The 16,160-nt window shown below is 46.9% G+C and overlaps 1 protein-coding gene across 1 annotated transcript in view; it reads left to right on the plus strand.

Moving 5' to 3' along the window:
- Positions 1-344: 344 nt before the first annotated feature.
- Positions 345-16,160, plus strand: part of LOC140724336 (NACHT, LRR and PYD domains-containing protein 3-like) — a 118,880-nt gene continuing 103,064 nt past the window's right edge. The window contains exons 1-8 of the mRNA XM_073038789.1: positions 345-443; positions 2,344-2,703; positions 3,270-3,436; positions 7,061-7,232; positions 7,332-7,397; positions 13,363-14,255; positions 14,325-14,835; positions 15,016-15,097. Coding sequence (XP_072894890.1) covers positions 434-443; positions 2,344-2,703; positions 3,270-3,436; positions 7,061-7,232; positions 7,332-7,397; positions 13,363-14,255; positions 14,325-14,835; positions 15,016-15,097 — 2,261 coding nt within the window. The 5' untranslated portion in view covers positions 345-433. The remainder of the gene's footprint in view (positions 444-2,343; positions 2,704-3,269; positions 3,437-7,060; positions 7,233-7,331; positions 7,398-13,362; positions 14,256-14,324; positions 14,836-15,015; positions 15,098-16,160) is intronic.

Below are 16,160 nucleotides of genomic sequence, written 5' to 3' on the forward strand. Positions count from 1 at the left end.
GAGGAAGTGGATGAGGTAGACACAATCGTATAATTCCAGAAGCAATTGGGATGTGAAGATGGAAGGAAGAGGCCAGGAGGAAAACGGGCCCAACTTAGAAAATTAGGACCATCTCAGTGTACACTGTGGTCAGCATTGTCTCGATGGGCTGAAGGGTCAGTATCTGTGCTCTGTTTCTCTGTGCCTCTATCGGAAGGATGCTCTAGATATCACTGGACAGACATACAGACATGGTTTGGGAGTTGATGCGAATTGCGGCTCTGATACAGTGAATGGCTGTACTGTCACATTTGCAAAGTAATCCAACTCTCTCTGACTCACTGTCTGCTTGTTGTGTGTAATTCAGGGCATCACCAGAAGGCGGCGCTGTCCTGCACCGGGATCAGAGTGTAAACAAGACGACGACAATCAACAACCGTCAGTCAGAATCAGAATGGCTACAGGTATGTTTACCTGGATCTTTATAACTAAACTTCTGCCCTGTTGGTGCACAATAGTTCAGATGAAGAAGCTTACACAGGCGCTAACAGGGCAGAGAAAAAGTTTCATCAAGCAGTGTCATTGATCCCACTGGTAAAGTGACTTTGTGTAATCGATCGGTCCAACAGTTCCAGCGAAGGGACCTGACACCAGTAATGGTCGAATGACTCCACTCACCAGGCAAAGCTTCACCTGAGTGAAAGGAGCCGGAGACCCTGAATCAGCAGGTTGAGAGTGAAACACGAACAGGAATGTGACAGCGGTGTTGTTTGTTACGTAAAAGTCTACAGACAGACGGACATACTTTATTGATCCCGAGGGAAATTGGATTTCGTTACAGCCGCACCAACCACGGGTAGTGTAGAAGTATAGCAATATAAAACCATAAATAATAATAATTTAATCATGCCAAGTGGAAATAAGTCCAAGACCCGCCTATTGGCTCAGGGTGTCTGACACTCCGAGGGAGGAGTTGTAAAGTTTGATGACAACAGGCAGGAATGACTTCCTATGACGCTCAGTGTTGCATCTCGGTGGAATGAGTCTCTGGCTGAATGTACTCCTGTGCCTAACCAGTACATTGTGGAGTGGATGGGAGATATTGTACAAGAGGGCATGCAACTTGGACAGCATCCTCCTTTCAAACACCACCGTCAGAGAGTCCAGTTCCACCCCTACAACATCACTGGCCTTATGAATGAGTTTGTTGATTCTGTTGGTATCTGCTATCATCAGCCTGCTGCCCAAGCACACAACAGCAAACATGATAGCACTGGCCACCACAGCCTGGTAGACATTGAATCTTTGGACACTCCCTTACTTTGTTCAAAATATAGTCTTTCTGTTCTTGCACATTTTTAAAAAATCTATTCAATATACATAAGTGGTTTACTTGTTTACTTATTTTTTTAAATTTTATTATTATTTTTCACTGCTAGATTACCTATTGCATTGAACTGCTGCTGCTAAGTTAACAAATTTCACGTCACATGCCTGTGATAATAAACCTAATTCTGATACTGTTTTACATGTGCAAGTTTACCCTTCAAGTTCCCGTGTTCCGGGGCAAACTGTCCCAGCCGAACCAGATAACAAACAACCCCATCCGGTAACGTACTTGTGAATCTCCCCGACACTCTTCCCAGCTGAGTCACATCCATCCTGTAGATTGTTAGCAACTGCATCCTTAGCAAATGCAAAGCTCTCTCAGTGAGATTTTGTTTAGCTACTGGAACTGCACGCACGACTCTCCCTTTGCCAATGAATTGTATAGTAGCTACGTGACAATTATTATCCAGGAGACGGGATGGGACCCAGGGGACCAGGCATCATGGGCTTCAAGGTTATGTTCAATCTGTAACCCAGGGGACTGGACGTTGTCCATCTCAAGGCAGTGGTCAGTCTTTGACCCAGGGGACAAGACAGTGTGTGACAAAGCAACCGGAGAACGTTTGATCTGGAGGATCGGACTACGAGTAATCCAGTGGCTTGTCTGTGAGTGATACAGGTGACTGGACAGTTTGTGATCCAGGGAGATTTATGTCTGTGGGAGATAATCCCAGTGATAATTCCCGGTATCTGCTGATGCCGTTCCATTAATAACCGCTGGTTATTGGTGTGTTCAGCTAATGCGTAGTCGGTGATCAGTATTACTGTGTCTATCCAGTTCTTTTTCTGGGAGTCGATGTGTCCACTCACTGGCTTACGGGGATGGTCACCTGGCAGGATGTGTGGTTCACATTCACCAGCACAGTCCCACTCCAAATCCGGTTAGCCGGAGTCCCGGCCCCATTGCAGACACCCATTGTGAATCCTTGTTCGAGCATAAATCACTCTAAACCTGCAATTCATCACTTACTGCAGGTGGGAAATTAAATCGGGTACAGAAAGTACTCAAGAGGCTTTTACCAGGCAACTCATCGAGGAAAGATGATCGAGACACGGGAAGCAAGGTTCCAAAGCAGGGTCAGATTGAGAGCAATGTCCCAATGGAATGCGGTCCGGCCGCAGAGGAGGAGGAGCAAATTCAGCCCAGAGACAGTGATGTCAGAGACACTGAAAGGGACCCTGGAACCGGCACAAGTGAGGCGACTGCCTGTCAGCCCAGAGACAGTGACGTCAGAGACACTGAGCAGGACCCTGGAACCAGCACAAGTGAGGCGACTGCCTGTCAGCTCGGAAACTCATTAAACACGGAATTGTCAAGTGCCCAACAGGGAGTGGGTGAGTAAAACATGAGGGTGATGTGTTCGCAGAATGACGTGGGAAGTGGGTAAATGTGATTCCTTGCTGGAGGGTTGGTCAGAGAGGGGAAAGTGTGGGCGTGGTGCATGCGGTGTAGTGTGGCACCGGTTACCGCACTACAGGAAATGTCCTACCTGTTCTGAGGATTTCCAGGATGTGTATCGGAGGAAATGCAGCTATCCGGATAAGAGAGTATGTCCAGGATATGAGTTATGGGAAATGTATTCACCAGGATAGAGAGAGTATCTCTGGGAAGCGACAGTCCCAACATTTATTGCCCATTTTAAACTGAAATCGGTGAGTGGATGGGACGGTGGGAGAGACAGGTTTCTGGTGAATGGGTTCCTTCTGGGAACGTCTAGCACAGCGCATTGATGGGTCGGTTTTTTAAGGCCAGTGTTGGAGATTAGGGCAAAATACGTGTTTCCAGCTGAAAGCAGGTAAACACTGAGGTTCAAGACATGACTGGTTTGTTAGGGCTGGGTGAAGCAGTGGAGACAAGCGATATTTGAGTTTGTGACTACATTCTCATTTTATATTCGCAGAGCCAGAGTTTACAATCTCCGACCTCCTGGCAGAGGGGGGCGAGTATCGACTGTACCAACTGACCAAGTTCTACAGGAACAGACTCAAACATGCAATTGAAGAAAAGGTTGAAAGACTCGGTTGGATGTTGACAAAGGAGGGACATTTCAGTAGAGAAGAAAATGAGGTGAGTGTATTCAGTGTAATGCCACTGAACTGCTGGTATCAGAGGGAATAGTGATCGATATTAATCTCCTGCACGTTCTAGGAGTTCTACATGGCAATGGAGACTTTGCTCTCTGACTTGTCTTCAGTAGATCTGATTCGGCTGTTCAGGTGGGGAGCACTGGGAACTGCAGGTTCAGAGTCACCTTCTCCTCTCACACCTGCTGTATTTATCAGTGTACCGGACCTCAGTCAGACCTTTGTCTTCAGTAGATCTGGTTTCAGCTGTTCAGGTGGGGAGCACTGGGAACTGCAGGTTCAGAGTCACCTTCTCCTCTCACACCTGCTGTATTTATCAGTGTACCGGAACTCAGTAAGACCTTTGTCTTCAGTAGATCTGTTTCAGCTGTTCAGGTGGGGAGCACTGGGAACTGCAGGTTCAGAGTCACCTTCTCCTCTCACACCTGCTGTATTTATCAGTGTACCGGATCTCAGTCAGACCTTTGTCTTCAGTAGATCTGTTTCAGCTGTTCAAATGGGGAGCACTGGGAACTGCAGGTTCAGAGTCACCTTCTCCTCTCACACCTGCTGTATTTATCAGTGTACCGGACCTCAGTCAGGCCTTTGTCTTCAGTAGATCTGTTTCAGCTGTTCAGGTGGGGAGCACTGGCAACTGCAGGTTCAACGTCACCTTTTCCTCTGACACCTGCTGTATTTATCAGTGTACCGGAACTCAGTAAGACCTTTGTCTTCAGTAGATCTGTTTCAGCTGTTCAGGTGGGGAGCACTGGGAACTGCAGGTTCAGAGTCACCTTCTCCTCTCACACCTGCTGTATTTATCAGTGTACCGGATCTCAGTCAGACCTTTGTCTTCAGTAGATCTGTTTCAGCTGTTCAAATGGGGAGCACTGGGAACTGCAGGTTCAGAGTCACCTTCTCCTCTCACACCTGCTGTATTTATCAGTGTACCGGACCTCAGTCAGGCCTTTGTCTTCAGTAGATCTGTTTCAGCTGTTCAGGTGGGGAGCACTGGGAACTGCAGGTTCAGAGTCACCTTCTCCTCTCACACCTGCTGTATTTATCAGTGTACCGGATCTCAGTCAGACCTTTGTCTTCAGTAGATCTGTTTCAGCTGTTCAAATGGGGAGCACTGGGAACTGCAGGTTCAGAGTCACCTTCTCCTCTCACACCTGCTGTATTTATCAGTGTACCGGACCTCAGTCAGGCCTTTGTCTTCAGTAGATCTGTTTCAGCTGTTCAGGTGGGGAGCACTGGGAACTGCAGGTTCAACGTCACCTTTTCCTCTGACACCTGCTGTATTTATCAGTGTACCGGACCTCAGTCAGACCTTTGTCTTCAGTAGATCTGTTTCAGCTGTTCAGGTGGGGAGCACTGGGAACTGCAGGTTCAGAGTCACCTTCTCCTCTCACACCTGCTGTATTTATCAGTGTACCGGATCTCAGTCAGATCTTTGTCTTCAGTAGATCTGTTTCAGCTGTTCAAATGGGGAGCACTGGGAACTGCAGGTTCAGAGTCACCTTCTCCTCTCACACCTGCTGTATTTATCAGTGTACCGGACCTCAGTCAGGCCTTTGTCTTCAGTAGATCTGTTTCAGCTGTTCAGGTGGGGAGCACTGGCAACTGCAGGTTCAACGTCACCTTTTCCTCTGACACCTGCTGTATTTATCAGTGTACCGGAACTCAGTAAGACCTTTGTCTTCAGTAGATCTGTTTCAGCTGTTCAGGTGGGGAGCACTGGGAACTGCAGGTTCAGAGTCACCTTCTCCTCTCACACCTGCTGTATTTATCAGTGTACCGGATCTCAGTCAGACCTTTGTCTTCAGTAGATCTGTTTCAGCTGTTCAAATGGGGAGCACTGGGAACTGCAGGTTCAGAGTCACCTTCTCCTCTCACACCTGCTGTATTTATCAGTGTACCGGACCTCAGTCAGGCCTTTGTCTTCAGTAGATCTGTTTCAGCTGTTCAGGTGGGGAGCACTGGGAACTGCAGGTTCAACGTCACCTTTTCCTCTGACACCTGCTGTATTTATCAGTGTACCGGACCTCAGTCAGACCTTTGTCTTCAGTAGATCTGTTTCAGCTGTTCAGGTGGGGAGCACTGGGAACTGCAGGTTCAACGTCACCTTTTCCTCTGACACCTGCTGTATTTATCAGTGTACCGGACCTCAGTCAGACCTTTGTCTTCAGTAGATCTGTTTCGGCTGTTCAGGTGGGGAGCACTGGGAACTGCAGGTTCAGAGTCACCTTCTCCTCTCACACCTGCTGTATTTATCAGTGTACCGCACCTCAGTAAGACCTTTGACAAGGTTCCGCACGGTAGGTTAGTTAGGAAGGTTCAATCGTTAGGTATTAATATTGAAGTTGTGAAATGGATTCAACAGTGGCTGGATGGGAGATCCCAGAGAGTATTGGTGGATAACTGTTTGTCAGGATGGAGGCCAGTGACTGGTGGTGTGCCTCAGGGATCTGTAATGGGTCCAGTGTTGTTTGTAATGTACATAAATGATCTGGATGATGGGGTGGTACATTGGATTACTAAGTATGCAGAGGACACTAAGATAGGTGGCGTTGTGGATAATGAAGTAGGTTTTCAAATCTTACAGAGAGATTTAGGCCAGTTAGAAGAGTGGGCTGAAAGATAGCAGATGGAGTTTAATGCTGATAAGTGTGAGGTGCTACATTTTGGTAGGACTAATCAAAATAGGACATACATGGTAAATGGTAGGGCATTGAGGAATGCAGTTTAACAGAGTGAACTATTAATAATGGTGCATAGTTCACTGAAGGTGGAATCTCATGTGGATAGGGTGGTGAAGAAAGCTTTTGGTATGCTGTCCTTCATAAATCAGAACATTGAGTACAGGAGTTGGGAAGTAAAGATAAATTGTTCAAGGCATTGGTAAGGCCAAATTTGGAGTATTGTGTACAGTTCTGGCCACTGAAATATAGGAAAGATGTCAACAAAATATAGAGAGTACAGAGGAGATTTACTAGAATGTTAACTGGGTCTCAGCACCTAAGTACAGAGAAAGGTTGAACAAGTTAAGTCTTTATTCTTTAGAGCGTTGAACTTTGGGGGGGGGGGAGTTGATAGAGGCATTTAAAATTATGAGGGGATAGATAGAGTTGACGTGCATAGGGTTTTTTCCATTTAGAGTAGACGAGATTCAAACAAGAGGACATGAGTTGAGAGTTGGGTGCAAAAGTTTAGGGGTAACACAAGGGGGAACTTCTTTACTCAGAGAGTGGTAACTGTGTGGAATGAGCTTACAGTAGAAGTGGCAAAGGCAGGTTCAATATTGTCATTTTAAAAACTGGATATGTATATGGACAGGAAAGGAATGGAGGGTTATGGGCTGAGTGCAGGTAGGTGGGACTAGGTGAGAGTAAGCGCTCGGCACGGACTGTGTTACTGTGCTGTAATAGTCATATTGTTGTATGACATAAGTGCAAGGGCTGCATATCTGGACTGTTGAACAGGCATTCAGTCTAAAATTAATTTTGCATCTTATCAGGACCGTCGGTCAAACTCACCTCAGCTCATTAATCCAGGATGAATATTAATCTGTGAGATTCGCCATGTCTGTCCATCTACTCCACAATAAATTAATTGTTTGCTTTTATAGAAAGTCACTGAACTGACAGAGAAGGGAAACCGGACAGAGAGTTCCAGACTCTTCCTCAGTTTGGTGATGGGCAAAGGCTCCCGGGCCCGGAGGGCGATGTGGGAATCCTTTGTGATGTGGAGGACAGAGTTACCGAAGTTGGACAGGATACTGAGGGAAATACAGGAGCTCGGTATGTTAAAACCACGCACTGAACACAAAGGCACATTGAACTGAATAGTTGTAATTATTTTAGTTCTGTTTTCATGAACTCTTTTATTGATTTAAACAGGTCCTGACCCAGAGGAATACATCAACATCGCACAAGGGTTGTCTGAGTTACCCACTGAACTGACAGGTGAGTGATGAAATCCTCAATTCACACCACATCTCAAATGTTAGACTGTGACTTGGCAGAATCTGGGAACGAAAATCCACCATCAATCATTCGCCGATCTCTGGTTTCAGGTTACAATTCAGATCATCTCTCGTTGCAGCCTGAACATTGTAAAATGTATTTTTCCAGCTGTTCCAGCTGTTGATGTATTAATCCAGTCCTTGTGTCTCTGAACCTTCCACTCCGGGTCCTAACGCTCTGAGAATCCCCACACACCCCAGACAGGCTCCTGACACACTGTATGACCCAGTCCAGGTGACCTTTCTCTCTTCAGACCTTTCAGATTCCCAAGCACCTTCTCCTTCGTAAAAGCAGCTGCACTCAATTCTGTTTCTCAAACCTCCACTTACCTCACATGCCACCTGCAACATCCTGGTGAACCTGTTCTGCATCCTCTCCAATCATTCCCAGTGTTGGACAATCAGAAGTGAACACAATACTCAGGGGTGTCAAACTCATTTTAGGTTACGGGCCGGATTGAGCAAAATGCAGCTTCATGCGGGCCGGATCAGTCGGACGCGTGCGAACGCAGCTTTCGTTGCCTCCGTTTTTTCAGCCTGCTCTCATGTGTTTCAGTCTCTGCTATAACTACAAAGTGTTTCATTTTACAAATTCCATTTCTTATGAAGAAGACTGCCGAATAAACACTAAAAACCCTGAAAACCTGGTACCTGAATAAACTCAGCATTAGCCATATCATACACCATAGGCGCTTCGATTACTGAGGCCAGCTTTAATAGTAATTAGATATTATCTTGCAGGCCAAAGATAATTCCACCGCGGGCCGGATTTGGCCCGCGGGCCTTGAGTTTGACATATATGCTCTAGATGCACCTTAAAACCATCAGACTTAGGCAGACAATTAAGCCATTCAGCTCAGTGAATTTGCTCCGCAATTCCTCTCAACCCCATTATCCTGCCTTCTGTAAATGTTGACGCTCTTCCGAATCAAGAACATATACCCATTGACTTGTCTTCCTCTGCCAACTCTGAGAATAATTTCACAGATTCACCACCCGCCAGCGAAAGCAATTTCTCGCAATATGGTTCCCCGCCAGCCAGGGCAATTCACCACAGTTCCCAGGCATGTTAACCTTGTGTATGAGCCTCCCATGTGGGAACCTTGTCAAAGATTCTACCAATATCCAAGTAGACAACATCCATCTGTAACTTCATCCATCACCTTTGTCACCTCCTGGAGGAACTCAATTAAGTTAGCCAGACACAAGCCCCACCCAAAGCCTTGCTGATGAACCCTCAAACATTCTCCCTTTCATACTCCCATGCGGCAGAAAATATAAAAAGCTGAAGGTACGTACCACCAGCCTCAAGGACAGCTTTAATTCTGCATTTATGACTATTGAATGGTCACCTACTATGTTATTACTGGCTCCTAATAATAAGAGAATTTTATATATAAAATTGTAACATTATGTATCTCATAAACAATAACTACTTATTTAGATAGCCATAATACGTACAGAAAAGCGGAAAGAATACCTTTAGCGTATGAACGAATTTAAGAACAACTGATAATCAATTATGTTATTCTATATCCAACACTGAGGAAAGCAGACATCTTTCAATGTTATATTGTATCAAAAAACATTTGATTCTCTCCCTTGGTTGGCTAACAGAACTTCCAAGTATATATAAGATTCATCCAGTACTTGTGAAATTTCTACAACATCTAATAAAGCACTGGTGGACAATAATCACCCTATTAACAACCACAAATGAACAACCACCGTTATCAAAATAAATGTAGGGATTTCCCATTGTGAATCTTTAAGCCCACTATGGTTTTGTCCGGCTTTAAACCCGCTCATAATTTACTGAAACGGAGAAATCTCAGGTATAAAATCAGAAAAAAAAATTATACCTTGACACTGCTATACATTGATGATTTGAAATTATTTGCTCTTGCATCAGTAAAGCTAAAACAAATAATTCAAATAATGGAACTAATTTCCAAAGGTATAAACTTGAGACTAGAAAAGTACAGAACATGAAACATAAAGAAAGGTGCAATAAAGCCGGCAGAATATCAAACAGGCATCAGGATACAAGGCAGCCGATGGATGAATATGAAACATATACGTAGGATATCAATAAGCAAGGAAAATAGATCATCTTGTGATAAAGGAAAATCTGAATTTACATCAAGGATGAAGGAAATCTGCCAAACAGAGCTGAACAGTATAACAAAGGGAGTAAACATTCACTGGGCCCATATTGATGGATTCTTTTGGTATAGTTTCCTGGTCTGAAACGGATCTAGAAAATACGCAAAGAAAAGTAAGAACTTAAAGAACAATTTCTAGCAGACACCATGTGCACTGGAGCGCACTTTGATACGAAATAGGACGGTGTGAGTATGATGCGTCACAGATCGAAAACAAATGACACAACAGAAAGATAAAAACTCTCAGAATCAGGTTTGATATCACGGACAGAAGTTATGAAAACTGTTTTCAGTGCCAGCAGCACAATTGTAGAAACAGGATTGTATCAGCGTGATTTAATCAGTCTGATGGCCTGGTGGAAGAAGCTGTCCCGGAGCCTGTTGGTCCTGGCTTTTAAGCTGTGGTGCCATTTCTCTGATGGGAGGAGCTGGGACAGTGTGTGCTTGGTGAGACTTGGGTCCAGAATGATCCTTTGGGCCCTTTTTACCCTCCTGTCTCTGTAATGTCCTGAATAGTGGGAAGTTCACATCGACAGATGGGCTGGGCTGTCCGCACCACTGTCTGCAGAGTCCTGCGATCGAGGGAAGTACAGTTCCCGTACCAGGCAGTGATGCAGCCAGTCGGGATGCTCTCAGTTGCACCCCTGTAGAAAATTGTTCGCATTCGGAGGCCCATACCAAACCTCCTCAACCATCTGAGGTGAAAGAGGTGCTGTTGTGACTTTTTTTCACCACACAGCTGGTGTGTACAGACCACGTGAGGTCCTCAGTGATGTTTCTGCCGAGGAAATTAAAGCTGTTCACACTCTCAACCCCAGATCCATTGAGGTCAACAGGGGTCAGCCTATCTCCATTCCTCCTGATTTTGAGACATTGCAACCATCTCCCTCGTTTTTGCGACATTGAGGGAGAAGTTGCTTTCTTGACACCACTGTGTCAGGGTGATGACTTCTTCCATGTAGGCTATCTCGGTATTATTTGAGAATTGGCCAATAAATATCGTATCGTCAGCAAATTTAATTAGCAGATTGGAGCTGTGGGTGGCGACACAGTCATGCGTATACAGAGAGTAAAGAAGGGGGCTTAGGACACAGCCCTGAGGGGCACCTATATTGAGTGGCAGAGGTGCGGGAGCCCACTCTTACCACTTGCCGGCGATCTGACAGGAACTCCACGATCACGCTGCACAAGACAGGGTGAAGGCCGAGGTCCCTGAGCTTCTGGTCAAGCCTGGAGGGAATGATGGTGTTGAATGCTGAACTGTAGTCCAAGAGCAGCATTCTCACATAGACATCCCTCTTCTCGGGATGTTTAAACACCCGCGTACTTCAGACTCAGAGATGACCAATGTGCAGACCGCTTTGGCGGCTCTCCTCGGGGGCTCAGTGTCGGCGATGTCGAACCGAGCGTGAAAAGATTTAGCTCCTCTGGGCGAGAGGCAGCATCACTGCAATTAGCTCTGAAATCTGTGACGGTGTGTAGAACTGGTCATAAGCTGTGTGTGTTGTTGGCGGAGAGTTGTCCCTGAATCCTGTCTCTGTATTGTCGTTTCACTGTCTGGATGAATTTGCACAGATCGGAGCTGCGTTTCCTGAGCTCCAGCTGATCACCGGCAATGTAAGCTGAAATCAGTGACGGTGTGTAGACCTGGCCATAAGCTGTGTGTGTTGTTGGCGGAGAGTTGTCCCTGAATCCTGTCTCTGTATTGTCGTTTCACTGTCTGGATGAATTTGCACAGATCGGAGCTGCGTTTCCTGAGCTCCAGCTGATCACCGGCAATGTAAGCTGAAATCAGTGACGGTGTGTAGACCTGGCCATAAGCTGTGTGTGTTGTTGGCGGAGAGTTGTCCCTGAATCCTGTCTCTGTATTGGCGTTTCACTGTCTGGATGAATTTGCACAGATCGGAGCTGCGTTTCCTGAGCTCCAGCTGATCACCGGCAATGTAAGCTGAAATCAGTGACGGTGTGTAGACCTGGCCATAAGCTGTGTGTGTTGTTGGCGGAGAGTTGTCCCTGAATCCTGTCTCTGTATTGTCGTTTCACTGTCTGGATGAATTTGCACAGATCGGAGCTGCGTTTCCTGAGCTCCAGCTGATCACCGGCAATGTAAGCTGAAATCAGTGACGGTGTGTAGACCTGGCCATAAGCTGTGTGTGTTGTTGGCGGAGAGTTGTCCCTGAATCCTGTCTCTGTATTGTCGTTTCACTGTCTGGATGAATTTGCACAGATCGGAGCTGCGTTTCCTGAGCTCCAGCTGATCACCGGCAATGTAAGCTGTCGGTCACGCGGCAAGTGCTGTTCACACGGAACGGTTGATCCAGAGTTGCTGGTTTGGGCAATCCTGACAGGTTTCTGGTGGCAAACATTCCCCCTCGGTGACAATAACACACATCTGGGGGACGTATTACACAGCTGTGATAATAACAGCCGGGAACTCTTGCAGTAACCTGAAAGGTTTACACAGCAGCACCAGGTACTCCAGATCCGGGGATCAAAAGGATTTGAGGGCATGCACATCCCGGGGTTCCACCAAGCATTCATGACCATGAAGCAAAGCATACCCTAAGCCCTCTTCTCTTCCCTGGTCGAGGGGTGTGTGTGTGTGTGTGTGTGTGTGTGTGTGTGTGTGTGTGTGTGTGTGTGTGTGTGTGTGTGTGTGTGTGTGTGTGTGTGTGTGTGTGTGTGTGTGTGTGTGTGTGTGTGTGTGTGAGTGTGTGTGTGTGTCTGCGGTGCTGAATGATGGCACGGTCGTTGGTGACTGTTGGGATCTGCAGACTTGGGAACAGTAGGATAACGGGCAACTGGGATGCAGGCGTTTGCCTCAGCCACTAAGCCCGGTGGAAGCGTTTCTTCCGACAGCAGAAGGGGTAAAGGCGGGTTACTGGTTCCTTTAAACCAGTCGCTTTGGGCAGATGGGTCTGGTCAGCCGTGATTGGCAGCTCACCCAGCAACAGGAAAGCTCTGATCTCAAACATCCACTGCTCCGTAACTGTACCCCTCATGGGGAAGAGTTTGGGAGTAAACCCAGTGGATCCAGAGCCCCTGAGGCAGTCTTAAATAATGTTCAACGCAGACTGGCATCTCCTGAAACACCTCTGGTGCCAAGCTGTGTCAGTCTCTGTTCATCAGATGCTTGGAGAGACGGAGCTTGCTGCATCGGCAAAAGCTTCCTCTCCATATCGGAGTGTCCCGGTTGGACTGCAAACTAGCCATTTTATTTCTTATCATTCCGAAAGGTTAACGATCCGCAAGTTCACTGCGATTCTCCCCCAGGCGCTGCCCGGCTTGAATATTTCCCGCATATTCTGCTCCTGTTTTGATGCAAGAGCAGTGAACAGTCGTGACACCCCAGTGTGCAGTTTTGCCAAAATGCACATTGTCCTGCTCTCCATACTTCCACACCAGGTCAACATTAACATCATCTGTTAATGACGCAACGATGCTTTAAATATAGTGAAATGTTGTAACGGGAGTGCAGTCAGGATTGCAATAGGATATCAAGGGAATGTTCACCTTCATCAGTAATTAGTGTCAGAATATAAGGATTGGATATTTTTCTGGGACAATCATCGCTGTTAGTTCCAGTGTCTGTGAACAGAATTTTACTTTCTGTCCTAATATCCATGGAAGCATTGAATTAATTCATGTAATCTCAAACACTTAATATTGGAATGCAGTTATAAAGACATTTGTCAGTTGAGCTAGTTAACATTTTGAATATGTTCTCTGTTCCCATGGAAGATGTTCAACAGAAACACAAGGAGACTCTGCGGGCACAAACTGAAACACTGAGAGTGAACACGATCCTGATGAGGGAGAAGGTGAAGGTTTTCCAGCTGGATGATCGATACGCTGAGCTCACGGTCATTTCTACTGTTCGAGATCGGAGACTAGTGGAACATGAGCTGCTGGCAAGAGGCAGAGACCACGAGGAGTGGAGACAGAAACATCTCCGCAGGGAGCTGGAAAAAATCCGGACTGATCAGTTGTTCCAGAGCAGCTTTTCCCGGAGGAAATCCAAATCTGGGAGTTCGGCAGCAGTGGCCGGAGTCCCAGGGATCGGGAAAACCACAATGGTACAAAAGATTGTTTATGACTGGACCACGGGAAAAATTTACCAACAGTTCCAGTTCGTCTTCAGTTTCAAGTTCCGAGATTTAAACACGATCAATTGTACAATAAACCTCTCGAACCTGGTGCTGTGTTTTTATCCTTACCTCGGGAATGTCCTGAAATCACTGTGGAAGAATCCAGAGGGAATGCTATTTATATTTGATGGCTTGGATGAATTCAACGACACAATTGATTTTGCTGACAGCCGGAGAAACACGGACCCTCAGGACTCATGCACAGATCCTGAATTCCGATGCAAGGTGTCTGACATTGTGTACAGTTTAATCCAGGGCAAGCTGCTCCCAGGGTGTTCAGTGCTGGTGACCACCCGCCCCTCTGTGTTACATTTATTGGAAAAGGCGAAGATCGGTGTCTGGGCTGAAATCCTGGGATTTGTTGGTGAGGAACGGAAGGAATATTTCATCAGGCATTTTGAAGATCAGATGGTGGCAGCAGCTGTTTTCAAACACGTGCAGGAGAACGAGATCCTGCACACCATGAGCTACAACCCCTCCTACTGCTGGATCCTCGCTCTGGCACTGGGCCCCTTCTTCACACAAAGAGTCAGGGACCCTCAGAGAGTTCCCAAGACCATCACTCAACTGTACTCCTACTATATTTACAACATCCTGAAAAACCACGGCCGTGAGATTGAGAGACCCCGTGATGTGTTACTCAGGGTGGGTCAGATGGCCTACAGAGGAGTGTCCGAGAAGAAGATTGTGTTTGCAGACGGAGATTTGATCAAGTTCAATCTGCAGCCTTCCCAGTTCCTGTCCGGGTTCCTGATGGAGCTTCTGGAGAGAGAGGATTCTGCCCAGAGCGTGGTGTACACATTCCCACACCTCACCATCCAAGAGTTTGTAGCTGCAGTCGCACAATTCCTGACTGTACATCCCGAGGATATCCTGAAATTCCTCACTGAAGCCTATAAGACAAAAGATGGGCGATTTGAGGTATTTCTCCGTTTTATTGCTGGTCTCTCCAACCCAATGACAGCTCGGTGCCTGGAGGAGTTTCTGGGTCCATTTCCTCATCAAACAACCTGCCGGGTGATTGACTGGTTGAAGAACAAGGTTAAACGCCAGAGTGGAAACACAGGTGACATTAGTAGAAAGAGACTCCTGAACACATTGCACTACCTGTTTGAGTCTCAGAATCGTGGACTGGCTCAGGCCGCACTGGGATCTGTGGAAACACTGTCATTCAGTGGAATGACACTGACCCCGGTTGACTGCGCGGTCCTGTCTCATGCCATCGGACTCTGTGATACAATAAAAGATCTCAACCTGGAGTACTGCCACATTCAGTGTGAAGGAATCCAGCGGCTGGGAGCCGGGCTACACAAGTGCCAGGAGTTGAGGTAACTTGATTTATCTCTCACTCAGAACTGTAAAACTGTTACATTGTGCTGTTTCAATGAAAAGGGATTTGGGTAAAACTGCAGTAAATCAGATTGAGATGAATTGTGACAAATGCCACCCCCTTCATCCTGTGCGATCACTCTTCCCCATCCCCCTTTTTCCTGTTGGATTTCTCTTAGCCATTACCCTTCCTCTTGTCAGATTTCTCTTCCACACCCACGTTCCTGCTGTGGGATCTCTCTTCCCTATCCACTTCCTCCTGTGGGATCTCTCTTAGCCATCCCCCTTCCTCCTGTGGGATCTCTCTTCCAAATCCCCCTTCCTCCTATAGGATCTCTCTTCCTGATACCTTTCCTACTGTGGTAAAACTCTTCCCCATCCCCTTCCTCCTGTCGGATCAGTTTCCCCATCCCCCTTACTGTGGGATCTCTCTTCCCCATTCCCATCCTCCTGTGGGATCTCTCATCCCCATCACTCTTCTTCCTGAGGGATCTCTCTTCCCCATCCCCTTCCTCCTCTGGGATCTCGATAACCCATCCCCTTCCTCCTCTGGGATCTCGATAACCCATCCCCTACCTCCTGTGGAATCTCCCTTCCCCATCCCCCTTCCTCGTGTGGGATCTCTCTTCCCCATCCCCCTTCCTCCTGTGGGATATCTCTTCCCCATCCCCTTCCTCGTGTGGAATCTCCTTTACCCATCCCCCTTCCTCCCAAGCGATCATTTTTCCCCATCCCCCTTCCTCCTATAGGATCTCTCTTCCCCATCCCCCTTCCTCCTGTGGGATCTCTCTTCCCCATCCCCTTCCTCCTGTGGGATCTCTCTTCCCCATCCCCTTCCTCCAGTGGGATCTCTCTTCCCCATCACTCTTCCTCCTGTTGGATCTCCCTTCACCATCCGCCTTCCTCCTGTGGGATCTCTCCTTCCCATTCCCCTTTCTCCCGTAGGATCTCTCTTTTCAATCCCCTTTCGACCTGTGGGAACTCTGTTCCCCATCCCACTTCCTCCTATAGGATCTCTCTTTCCCATCCCTCTTCCTCCTGTTGGATCTCCCTTCCCCATCC

Source organism: Hemitrygon akajei, unplaced genomic scaffold (assembly GCF_048418815.1).
Source record: "Hemitrygon akajei unplaced genomic scaffold, sHemAka1.3 Scf000189, whole genome shotgun sequence".
Classification (NCBI taxonomy): Eukaryota; Metazoa; Chordata; class Chondrichthyes; order Myliobatiformes; family Dasyatidae; genus Hemitrygon; species Hemitrygon akajei.